General features: G+C 45.2%; 1 protein-coding gene across 6 annotated transcripts in view; it reads right to left on the reverse strand.

The window, feature by feature from the left end:
- The window catches only part of LOC132383099 (ICOS ligand-like), a 51,994-nt gene that overhangs the window by 12,150 nt on the left and 26,870 nt on the right, over nucleotides 1-12,974 (reverse strand). For 4 of the 6 annotated variants that reach the window (XM_059953892.1, XM_059953893.1, XM_059953891.1 and 1 more), the window contains 3 exons: nucleotides 12,606-12,950; nucleotides 3,949-4,236; nucleotides 989-1,135 (listed from right to left, as the gene is read on the reverse strand). In XM_059953892.1, the coding sequence (XP_059809875.1) occupies nucleotides 989-1,135; nucleotides 3,949-4,236; nucleotides 12,606-12,950 (780 nt within the window). The remainder of the gene's footprint in view (nucleotides 1-988; nucleotides 1,136-3,948; nucleotides 4,237-12,605; nucleotides 12,951-12,974) is intronic. The other 2 variants (XM_059953895.1, XM_059953894.1) reach the window with 1 other exon arrangement.

Raw genomic sequence — 12,974 nt, forward strand, 5'->3', positions numbered from 1 at the left:
GTGAATTTAAGAACAGGGTGGAAGCTCAGCATGGGTACATCAATGCAGTCGCCAATGTCACAGAGGGGAGCCTTACTCAGGGAGGCTTGGAACAAGGGCTCTTCTATTAAACCAGTGAAGAGGCAGGCCTAGCTGGGGCCCATGGGGGTCCCCTTGGCTGCCTCTCAAGTCTGGAGGAAGTGGGAGGGGACGAAGGAAAAATTGTTGAGGGTGAGGACCAGTTCTGCCAGATGGAGGGTGGTGGTGATGGGGGGGGGCAGTGGTTGGTTCTTTTACTGAGAACAAAGCTGAGAGCTTTCAGGCCTTCTGGGTGGCGCATTGAAGTGTATAGAGACTGAACATCCATGGTGAAAATGAGGCGGTCAGGGCCAGGGAATTGAAACTACCAGATTAAGGGTGTGAGAAGTGACACAGGAGTGTAAAAGGCACTGCCTGGCCTCAGCAAGACTGAACCAAAGGAGATAGAATGGAGTTGAGGTACGAGGACACGAGTTCGGTGGGGCAGGGGCAGGCTGACAACAGGCCAGCCTGGACAGTGAGGTTTGTGGATCTTGAGTACGAGGCAGAAGCGAGCAGTGTGGAGTTTGGGAACTATGAGATTGGTGGCAGTGACGGGAGTTGTCCGGAGTCGATGAGGTCAGTGATGGACTCAAGAGATGCGGTCCCCTTCAAGGGGTAAGTATGAGGAGGGGTGATGGTCCGAAGTGTGGTCCCCTTCGAGGGTTAGGTTTGAGGAGGAGTGTGAGAGGTGCTACCTCGTCTCAGCAAGATAGAGGTCAGTGCGCCACACTACAACAGCACCCACTTCGTCCACGGGTTTGACGGTAAGGTTGGGATTGGTCCTGGTCCCCGTTGTTACAGTCCAGGATGTTTGGACAGGAACCACCCCTCCAGAGTTTGCTATGCTTAATACCAAGTTGCCTAGCCTCGTTGTACCTTGGAACCCTTTAATGTCACTTGGCTGAACAAAAGAGGATAAAATACTCACCACTTGAAGACTTGTTGAAATGTCTCCTGATAACGTAAATTGCCAAGAGCACCAGTATTACCACAATGATAACCATCGGTATCGTCCATCTCTGATGTGTTTCACTCCCAGAAACTATGGCATTTTTATTAGTAACCAAGTGTACATCTGTAGAAATACAAAAATGTCCGTTGGTTATTGATATAAATACCGAGAACAAAAGCCAATAAAAATGTTTGCATCATCTTTGTAGGCATGGAGAATACAATCAATAGTCCATAAAATTATAAATTGCATTTAATGCTTCAAAGTTGCCAAAATGAGCAGCAGCTATGAGAAGTAACTTATGGGCTCAGGCAGAGACCAGCGCTGACAGTCGCCTTTAAACAAATTACAGACTACATTCAAAATTATGAGAGGGTAAATGCAAGCAGGCTTTTTCGACTGATATTGGGTGAGCAGAACTAGAGGTCAAGGGTTAAGGGTGAAAGGTGAGACGTTTAAGGAGGACATGAGGGGCAACGTCTTCACTCTGAGGGTGGGGAGGCCGGGATCGAGCTGCCAGCGGAAATGGTGGAAGCGGGTTTGATTTTAGCATTTAAGAGAAATCTAGATAAGTACATGGACGAGAGGGTCTGGGTATATTCCGCACTGTATCTCAATAAGTAAAATGAACAGTAAGTACAAATCGTTAAGTGGAAAATAGCTGCATTTATTTTACACTAACAAAATTCTGAGCACGTTTATCAAACCTTCGTGCGGAAGAGGAATCTTACTGACTTGAGAATGCCCTTGAGAACTTCCTCTTTGTATAAGTAGATTAACTTACCCCAACTTGACAGGCTCCACAGCTCATTCCTGGAGAAATGAAATGCTGAAAGGCCTTGATGGGGTGGATTTGGAGAGGATGTTTCCTATGGTGAGGGGAGTCTAAGACCAGAGGACGCAGCCTCAGGGTAGAAGGAAACTATTTTAGAACAGAGATGAGGAGGAATTTCTTCAGCCAGGCGTGGTGAATATGTGCAATTCATTACCACGGGCTGTTGTGGAAACCAAGTCATTGGGTATACGATGAGTTATACAGCTCTTGCTACATGCACATGCGGTTCAACTCTTTGAGTGATTATGCAGAAAGTTTGAAGTTAATAACTCATCTCCTTCTAACTTAGGCCACAAACTTATCAATCATCCCAATGAGTTATACCTGAGGTTCAAACTTTCTGCATAATCACTCAAAGAGTTGAACTACATGTGCATGTAATGAGCTGTATAACTCATCTCCTTCTACCTTAGGCCACAAACTTATCAATCACCCATGCTGTGGACACTTTCTGGAGATCCAAGATCCATATGCTCCACGACTGCTGGACTAAGTGTGTAAATGTAAGAGGGGACTATGTTGAAAAATAAATGTGCTAGTTTTTCTAAAATTGACTCCTTCTACCTTAGGCTACAAACTTATCAATCACCCCTCATATTTGAAGTTGATAGGTTCTTCATTAGTTAAGGCATGAAGGGATATGGGGAGAAGGCAGGAGATTGGGGCTGAGGGGGAAAATAGAGCAGCCATGATGAAATGGCAGACTCGATGGGCCAAATGGCCTAAATCTGCTCCTATATCTTATGGTTTTAAATGACAATCAAGAGAGGAAAAAAATAAGGAAACCCTTTAGATGTTGGAAATCTGAAACACAATCAGAAAAGGCTGAAAATGCTTGTCAAGTGCAAGGAGAGGGAAGGAGAGGGTTAAATGTTTCAGGTGAAAGCCCTTAATAAAAGCTGGCAGGGTTCAAAGGCACCAGAGCTCTGGAATCATTGCCAGAAACTGCAGATGTACTAAGTTGTTATTTTTTTTAAAGTTTTGTAATGAACACAGGATCAAATTCCCCTCTGAAGTCCCTCAAAGGATAAATAATTTTGACAGCAGCTGTAACTGATTAAAGAACTGCTTTGGCATGGATTGCGAAATCGGTACTCTGCAAATTAAGGACTAAAGCAGAACAGGATTATCATCTCAGTGAAAATAAAACATTAAATGAAATCTGCAAATGCTAGAAATCTAAAATTAAAATGGAAAATGGACAACACTGTAGCGCTACAGTTCTTACAACCCTGTTACAGCGATAGTGATCCAGGTTCAATTCCACTGCTGTCTGTATGGAATTTGTACATCCTTCCATGAATGTGTTGATTTCCTCTGGGTGCCCCAGTTTCCACTCGCATCCAGAACAACGTTCATAGGTTAACCAGTCACATGGTTAATAGGTTAACCAGTCACATGGTTAATAGGTTAACCAGTCACATGGGTGTAACTGAATGGCACGAGCTTGTTGGGCTGGAAGAATCTGTTACCATGAAAAAACTAATGCCAGAAAATCTCAGCAGGTCAGGGCACATCTTGCAAGGAGAAACAGATGCAACGCTTTTGATTGAGACCCCTGAAACTTTCCAACAAACGCACTAAGCTTGTCATTTATATTTCGCTCGTTAGGGGCTGTCATATGACATCATCATTATGCACCATGCCATATGACTTCACCATTATGTGCCGTGTCGTACGACGTGGACACTCGTGGTCTTTCCATGGCCATGATCGCTCTTGGGCAAATGTTTCTACAGAAGTGGTTTGCCATTTCCTTCTTCCAGGCAGTGTCTTTACACGACGGGTGACCACCCTCCCACCCCCTGCCATTACCAACACTCTTCCAGGATTGTCTGCCTGGTGTCAGCGGCCGCATAACCAGGACTTGTGATGTGCACCATCTGCTCGTACGACCGTCCAGCACCCACTCCCATGGCTTCAAGTGACCCTGATCGGGGGCGAAGCAGGTGCTACACCTTGCCCAAGGGTGACCCGCAGGCTAGGGGAGGGAAGGAGCACCTGACACCTCCTTTGGTAGGGACATATCTCCGCCTCTACACTCAACATCTATATTTAAGGAAATTTTAAGGAGAAAGGTGTGTTTGCGATTTTCACTTACCCCTAACGTACGTTGCGGTTTTATTCTCCTTCAGCTTAGCGTTGTATATTTTGCAGGTAACGTTGTTTACTGGGCTGTGGATCCGCAGAGTGGAGGTAATATTGCAGAGGTGCTCAGAAGAACAATTAGTGTAAACCTTGGCCGTTCTGTTTTTATCGATGTCCAGGAAGCCACTGGTCCAATGCACAGTTGGTTTTGGATAACCGCCGCACGAGGAGCAAGTCAGCCTCATGGGCTTCCCTTCATTCTGTTCTCCCTCTACGGTCAGTTCAGGGTCTTTGTAGTGGGCTAGAAATGAAAATGGACATTAGTGGTCGATCGCAGAAACTGCCAGTCAGTTTTATCAGTCAGACCACGTCACTTCCGGTAATTACCGAGCATGGATCAATATTCCCCAGTTTTCCGCTTGTATCCCAGAGCTTCAAGCTGACCATTCAATTACTCACTCGGGGGTAGCCATCACCAGAAAGGGCATCTGTTTTATCAATTCTAATTGCCCGTGGACTGAGGAGGTATCTAAGCCAGACAAGATAGGGACAACATGAAACAGCCTGTGGGAGTAACTCAGTGGGCCAGGCAGTATCTGTGGAGGCAGGGGCAGTGGGATGGTTGACATTTTGGATTGTAGGAGCACTGCCAGGCCCACTTCCTTTCAAATGGGTTGTTATGGCAATTAATTGCTTCATGACAGGGAGCATCTGTTTGTAACTGAAAGCTGGGCACGTTATTACTTGAATTTAAATAAGAGATTCCCCAGCTGTCGTGGTGGAATACAACCCATGTCACTGAAGCCTAGAATTATAGTGTGGTACAGCATAAAAATCCACCCACCAAGGTCCCCCTCCCCATCCATCGTCAAGCACCCTTACCCTATCCTACCCCAGTCAGATTATACCACTCACCTACAAACTGGGAGCAACTTAGCGTTCAATTAACCTATTAACCCACATGTCTTCGCGATACAGGGGGTGGGGTGGTAGTGGGGAGAACTAGTGAACCCTGGGGAAGCTCATGCAAACGCAGGGAGGACACCATCACAGGTCACGACTGAACCTGGATCTCTGGAGCTGTGAGCTCTATAAAACCAGTTAGACAATACTTGGACAGTTAGACAGTTCCGGTCGTCTCACTGTAAGAAGGACGTAGAAGCTTTAGAGAGGGTACGGAGATGACTTTCCTGGATTAGGGAGCACGTTCAAAGTTCAAAGTAAATTCATTATCAACGTTCATACACGTCACCACACATTTTCTTGTGGGCATTCACAGTAAGTATAAAGAAACACGATAGAATCAATTTAAAACCACACACAACAAAGATGGACAAACAACCGATATACAGAAGACAACAAACTGCAAATACAAGAAGAAAAAAATAAGCAATAAATATCGAAATTTGAATTGTAGAGTCCTTGAAAGTGAGTCCATAGGTTGTGGAAATAGTTCAGTGATGGGGCAAATGAAGTGGAGTGAAGTTATCTCCTCTGGTTCAAGAGTTCAAAGTTCAAAGTAAAATATATTATCGGAGTAATACATGTCACCACATACAACCCTGAGGTTCTTTTTCCTGCGGGCATACTCAGCAAATCTATAGAACAGTAACTGTAAACAGGATCAATGCACAACGAACAGTGCAAATGCAAATATAAATAAATTACAATAAATAACAAGTATGAAGTAACAAGATAAAGAGTCATTAAAGTGAGACCATGGGCTGTGGGATCACCAGAAATAGAATGAGTGTAGTTATCCCCTTCTGTTCAAGAGCCTGCTGGTTGAGGGGTAGTAACTGTTCTTGAACCTGGCGGTGTGAATCCTGAGGTACCTGTAACTTGTACCTGATGGCAGCATTGAGAAAAGAGCGTGGCCTGGGTGTGAGGATCCTTGATGGTGGATGCTGCTTTTCTACGGTAACATTTCATGTAGATGTGCTCCGTGGTTGGGAGGGCTTTACCCATGGTGTACTGGGCCAAATCTACTACTTTTTGCAGGGTTTTCTGCTCAAAGGCATTGGTGCTCCCATACCAGGCTGTAATGCAGCCGGTCAGCACTCTTCCCACCTCACAGCTATAGAAGTTCGCAAGGCTTTTGATGACATGCCGGATCGCCACAGACTCCTGAGGAAGTAGAAGCTCTGTTGTGCTTTCTTTGAAATTTAATTTATATGACGGGTCCAGGATAGGTCCTCTGAGATAGTGACACCCAGGAATTTAAAGTAACCGACCCTCTCCACCTCTGATCCTTCGATGGATACTGGTTCATGGACCCCTGGTTTCCCTCTCCTGAAGTCTACAGTCAGTCCCTTGGTCTTGCTGACATTGAGTGAGAGGTTGATATTATTACACCCCTCTGACAAGTTTTCAGTCTCTCCTGTTTGCTGATTCATCACCACCTTTAATTCAGCCCACAACAGTGGTGTCGTCAGCAAACTTACGTACGGTGTTGGTGCTGTACTTGGCCACACTGTCGTAGGTGTAAAGCAAGTAGAGCAGGGGGAGACACACAAAATGCTGGAGGAACTCAGCAGCTATGGAAAAGAATACAGTCAACATTTCGGGCGGAGAACCTCCAGCAGGGCTAGGAGCAGGGGACTAAGCACACAGCCCTGTGGCGCTCCTGTGCTGATGGAGATTGTGGAGGAGATGTTTTCGCCAAACTGACTGGAATCTGCCAGTGAGGAAGTTCAGGATCCAACTGCAAAGTAGGCATTCAGGCCCAAATCTTAGAGTTTACAGATTAGTTTTGAGGGGACAAAGATATTAAATACTGAGCCTGATAGTTGAGGGGTAATAATTGTTCCTGAACCTGGTAGTGTAGAACCTGAGGCTCCTGTACCTCTTTCTTAGTAGCAGCAGCGAGAACAGAGCATGGCCTGGGTGGCAGTGGTCCTTGATGATAGATGCTACTTTCCTAAGACAATGCTCCTTGTAGACGTACTCAATGGTGGGGAAGCTTTTAGCATGATAGACTGTGCTGTGTCCACTATTTTTGTAGGCTTTTCCGTTCAAGGAATTGGTGTTTCCATAGCAGGCTGTGATGCAACCAGACAGTATACTCTCCGTTGCACATCCATAGAAGTTTGTCAAAGTTTCAGATGACAAGCTGAGTCTTGGCAAACTTCCAATAAAGTAAAGGCTCTGCCGTGCTTTCTTTATAATGGACCTGTCTTATGAGGAGCATGTCTTATGAGAGTAGGTTGAGGGGAGCTAAGGCTTTTCTCCATGGAGTGAAGGAGGATGAGGGGTGTATTAGATGAGAAGAAGCATAGGTCAAGTGGATAGTCAGAGACTTTTTTCCAGGGCAGAAGTGCTTGATACGGGGGGTCATTTTTAAATGATTGGAATATAGGGGGATGTCAGTGCTGGCTGTGTACAACGTGCACATTAGGAATCTTTAACTCTTAGATAGACACACGGGTGACAGAAAAATGGAGGGCTATGTAGGAGGGAAGGATTAGATTTAGAGTAGATTGAAAGATCAGCATAACATAGGGCCTGCACTGCACCATGCTGTAATGTTCTGTGTTGTATGTGAGAATCCAGCTCTACTTGCAGTACACTGGACTTTTCACCCTAGTAGTACTACAAGAACCAGCACAGTGCTGTCAATGTTGACCAGGGCTCAGGCTTCAGATTTCCCAGTTCAACATTTACTTGGCACTATCCATATTAACTTGAAACTGCGCTAATTCTAAATGATAATGTATCTGCCAGAGAGATGGAGCCAACAGAATGAGTTAGTAGTTTTCTCACGACAAAGGAGACTCTCTGGAGTAGAGTTACAGGGGAGGGAGCAGAATCAAGTTTAATGTCACTGGCATGTGTCGTGACATTTGTTAACTTTGCAGCAGCAGTTCAATGCAATACATGATAAAAAATATAGAGAGGAAAAAAAACTGAATTACATTAAGTATATATATGCCTATTAAATAGTTAACTTATAATAAGTAGTGCAAAAAACAGAAATGGAAAAAAGTAGTGATATAGTGTTCTTGGGTTCAATGTCCATTTGGAAATCGGATGGCAGGGGGAAGAAGCTGTTGCTCAGTCGTTGAGTGGATGCCTTCAGGCTTCTGTACCTCCTTCCTGATGGTAGCAAGGAGAAGAGGGCATGTCCTGGGTGGTGGGGGTCCTTAGTGATGGATGCCACCTTCCTGAGGCATCACTCCTTGAAGATGCTGGATTCTACAGAGCCTCGGACTCATGATGGACCTGACTAGTTTTGCAAGTTTCTGCAACTTACTTCGACCTTGTACAACAGCCCCGTCCCCCATACCAGACGGTGATGCAGCCGTTCAGAATGCTCTCCCCAGTGCATCGAGTGTTTTAGGTGACAAACTAAATCTCCTCCAACTCCTAGTGAAATATAGCCACTGCCTTGCCTTCTTTATAGCTGCATCAATATGCTGCGTCCAGGTTAGAGGTATTGCCATCCAGGAACTTGAAATTGCTCACTCTCTCCACCTCTGATCCCTTGACGAGGATTGGTTCGAGTTCCCTCATCTTACCCTTCCGGAAGTCCTCAATCAGCTCTTTGGTCTTGTTGACGTTGAGTGCCAGGTTGTTGCTGGGATACCACTCAACTAGCTGGTATATCTCACTCCTGTGCGCCCCTTCATTGCCATCTGAACAGTGGTGAAAGCAAGATGAAAGGAAGCCACATTATCGTGCGCCAAGTCACTGGGTCATACTTCACACTTAGTGCAAGAGAGGCCCGGGTGCAAACAACCCCATGAAGCGAATTGGCAGAAACTGTCACAACAGACATTAGAAGAGGATGGTATCAATAGAAAGTCCCCAGAGAGAGGCGTGTGGCCAATGACACACAGGCAACTTCAAAGGGGGAGAGGACAGAGCTAGGTGTGAGGTGTGATCTGGTGGCTAACCATTATGCTTTTGATTCTCCAGGCTGCGGTTTCCATTAAAGCAGAGCCTGACCACAGGCACCAGCAAGGTGCTGACTGAGCAACGTCTGCCAGCCGAGATCTTACACAAAGTGGATCAGGGGTGATCCCACAGCACAACCTTAACTCAGATTGAAGGGGTTCCCTCAAGTCCTGGCCAGTACTGCTAGAAGTAATCCGTCACACTGCTTGTCTGGGGAACTTTGACACATGTGAGTTGTCTGAGCTCAAGGACAGATACTACCCCTGCTATTATAAAACTATCGGATGATTCCCTGGTACAATAGGATGGCCTCTTGACATCACAATCTATCTTGTTATGATTTGATTTATTTTATTTCGCGACACAGTGCAGACCACTCCCTTCCGGCCCTTCAAACCACACCAGCCCAGCAACCCCGATTAAGCCTAGCCCAATCACGGGACAATTTACAACGACCAATTCACCTGCCCAGTATGTTTTTGGACTGTGGGAGGAAACTGGAGCACCGGGGGGGGGGGGGAACCCCACATATTCCAGGGGGAGGGCGTAGAGAGACTCCTTACAGAACGGCAGCGGATTGAACTCCAAGCCCTGGAACGCGCCAAGCTGCTAACCTCTACGCTTCTGTGCTGCCCTTTCCTCGCAGTTTATTGCTTACACTTTACTCTGAATTGCGGTATTGGTTTACTTTGTTCTACCTCAATGCACTGCGTCAGGATCGGTATGAACAGTATGCAGGACAAGTTTTCACTGCAGCTCAGTACATGGGAAATAATAAACCAACTCCAAAGACAGCAGTGGCTGAACTTCAGCACAAGTTCTGTGCGAGGATGGCCAAATGCTTGTTCACTAACAGTGAGAGGCAGATGTACAGTGGAGACACTTCATGGCCCCAGCATTCAGAAATCGACCTAACTGTTAATGACCACATGCATCGTCAGGGTGGTGCAGTGGGAAGAGAGGAGAGGGGAGAGACGAGAGAGAAGGGTAGCAGAGAGAGCGACTGGGGAGAGAAGGGGAAGAGAGGAGAAAGGGAGAATCGGGATGGATAAATTCAAGGCACGAGAGGGAGCAAGGAGACGGGGGGAATGTGTAAGTGGGGGAGAGGGGCATGGGGACGGGCTGAGGGAGACACAGAAGGTAGGATAGGGAGAGATATGTGTCTGGTCTTTGGTTTTGACTGTCCTCAAGTTTACCGCATTCGCAATGCTACTTTTAAATAGAGCTCTCTGGCTGTCACCCAAGAGCCTATAGATTGCTGTTATTCAAAAACTGTTGAGTCAGGCAGAGAGCACGCTTGAAAGAGTATGGCAATTACTGAACCAAACAGATTCCATACCGAAGCTCACAATGAGTTCCAAGAGGAGTGACCAACTTAACAAGTCTTTTCAAGTGAATGTACAATTAGCTACCTTCAAAAATCACAGAGCAGGAGGGGAGAGGTCTCAATTTTGTATTCTGCGCCTAAAGTGTACTCCTTTTGTAACCTGGAATTATAGAGTCATTAAAGCACTACAGCACAGAAACAGGCCACCCAGATTTATACTACTGTATTGAATCCAACTCCCGCTTCAAATTATTGAAATAGAAAAAAATTAGTATCCCACTGTTTTGAAACTGGAAGGCAATTCAGAATTAATTCTGTAATGTAGTGAAAAGTTGAAACAGAAACCAGTCAGGGGACTGGTGTGTCTGAAATCGAAGAAAGGGTAGCTCCAATTTGAGCTCCTTATAGGTGTTGTTCATTTTAAAACTCAGTCAGACATATTAAGGCCATGGGAAGGGTGTCTTGGTTAGTCACCAAACATCATGTTTATCAGATCATCAGTGCACTGACCTCTGGAATGCGAATACATTCCCCCTTAGTTCAAAGTGCAGGGGATTAAAGAAGGGAAAGTGTCACAGCATGAGTTGAGATATTAAGCTTGTAATCTCTTGACCTTAAGTAAAGATTAAGGAATCCTAGCCTTTATTAAATCTGTTTCATTGGAACTTGTATGCATCTGGCCGGATGTAATTCTTTTACTGATTCACTGTAAAAACAGACCAGCAGGAAAGGACTGTCATCCAACAACAGTATCTGGCAGATTCGCCAGGGAAATGCTGGGAGGAAGTCGAAGACTTTTCTCCCCATAGCCAAGCTTACTTGACAATCTACTTCTTTAAGCTTTCATTCCACGGGCAACTTGGAATAGGGAAATAAATGCCAGCCTCCCAACAAGGCCGACATCCAGTGAAGGAATATCGAAAGAATCATTGCTTATTTGTATGTCGGCAAACAAGGCGACAGCTCGAGTCTCAAAGTGGACGAGACCAAAGAGATGATTGTGGACTCCAGGAGGGTACAGGCTGACCACTCCTCCCTGCACATCTCCCACAGCTCCTCTCTGAGAGTGCACACAACGCACGATCTCACCTGGACCCTCAACACCACCTCTTTGGTCGAAAAAGCACAGCAGCATTTCCACATCCTGAGGAGATTGATGGCTGCCTGCAAGCAGACAAATTTCAAGGTGTATAATTTATACTTTCTTTGATAATAAGTGTGCTTTGAACCTTTGAAGGAATATGAAGGGAAGTTCCTAACACTGGAAGATGAATAAGCAAATTCCAGGAGATCACAAAGTCTAGGAAGTACATGGAGAGAAAAGAATTAGTGTGATAAGGTCCAAACAGAGGCAGTGAGATTCAGTTATTTGGTCAAAATGGATGAGTCAGACTGAATGAACTGTTCCTGTGCTGCATGTTTCTATGAATCTACAATGGCTTTCATAGCCTTTGGCTGCTCCTATACAATAAATCAAGCTGACATCTGCTTACATGATCTCATCTTAGTAACATAACAAACCATCAGTCTGAAATTCCTGACTCCACAAATATTTGAAAACCAAGCTTTGTGAAGAAAATGGCTCATCAAGAAAGAGTTAATAAACGCACCACACAGGCGCAACAATCTTTTGAGGGGGAGAAAAGCACATCACTTTCATTATATTTACTTGCATGTAAAAGTAGAGAAATTGAACATGTAGAAACATAGAATCAGTGAACAGGCCAAAATACAATCAGCCTCCAAACTGGGTGAGGTGAGAAAGTTAATCCATGTTGGCTGTGGCTTAAACACTAGAACCAAAAAAAGGCAGTGGACCTTTTACAAACTAAGTGAGGACATTGATTGAGTCTGAGGATTGAGGAATAACATAGGAGATGTACTTGCACAGGCTTTGCACTGATTTGGAAGGTTACCAGCAGAACATACCACTGTGTCTGGGGTACTTTCAGAGGCCACAGGCATTCAGCCATTCTTGCCCATGGCTAAGTATGCAATTTTGTGCTTAATAAATTCTTGATCTTTTATACGAACCACTGGTCGCTGCTTAGTTTTTTTTCTTGTCCAAGAACCGTCCCGGTCTGCAGCTGGGATCTATCCATAATCACTCACTGCTGGGTCCAAACAAACTTGCACTGGAGACCCTCCCTGTACACTGCGCCATTAGAAGGGCAACCGACAACTACAACGTAGGAAGTGACGCACCCATTTCAAACACAAGTTCTGCTGAAGGGTCTCGACCCAAAGCATCCATTCTCCATTTCACTACAGAGATGCTGCCTGGCACATCGAGTTCCCCCAGCTCCTTTGTGTGTCGACCCCATTTCTCAAGCAAGCTCCATTTTCCATAGTATACGGCAGATCCTTTCAATTTGGCTTTCCCTTCCAATTTGTCACTACCCTTGCTCTGATCGAGAGAAGTTTAAAAACAAAAAGCAAATCTTTACCTGCTATTTGCAATGTCACTGTAACTTGTAGCACCACGTCGTAATTCAAAGACGGCGTTTTCAACTGAATGAGGCAGATGTAGTTGGCTTCATCACTCACTTGGAGGTCAGTCAGAAGGAGGGAGAAGTTACCTTGTTTAAATTCTGTGGAAAATAGCTTTGCTCTGTGGCTGTAGTTCTGGTCGGGATGCTCCTGACCTGAGTAAAAGGCATAAATGCACTTGGACTTCACTTGCCAGTAAACACGTATCTCATTATTGACTTTTATTCCCAACTTAGAGTCCAAGCAAGGCAGAAGAGAACTTTCTCCAACAATTCCTGTCACCGTATGGGTAGACAACGATTCTGGGAGAAAATAACAAAAAATAT

Source organism: Hypanus sabinus, chromosome 29 (genome assembly GCF_030144855.1).
Source record: "Hypanus sabinus isolate sHypSab1 chromosome 29, sHypSab1.hap1, whole genome shotgun sequence".
Taxonomy (NCBI): domain Eukaryota; kingdom Metazoa; phylum Chordata; class Chondrichthyes; order Myliobatiformes; family Dasyatidae; genus Hypanus; species Hypanus sabinus.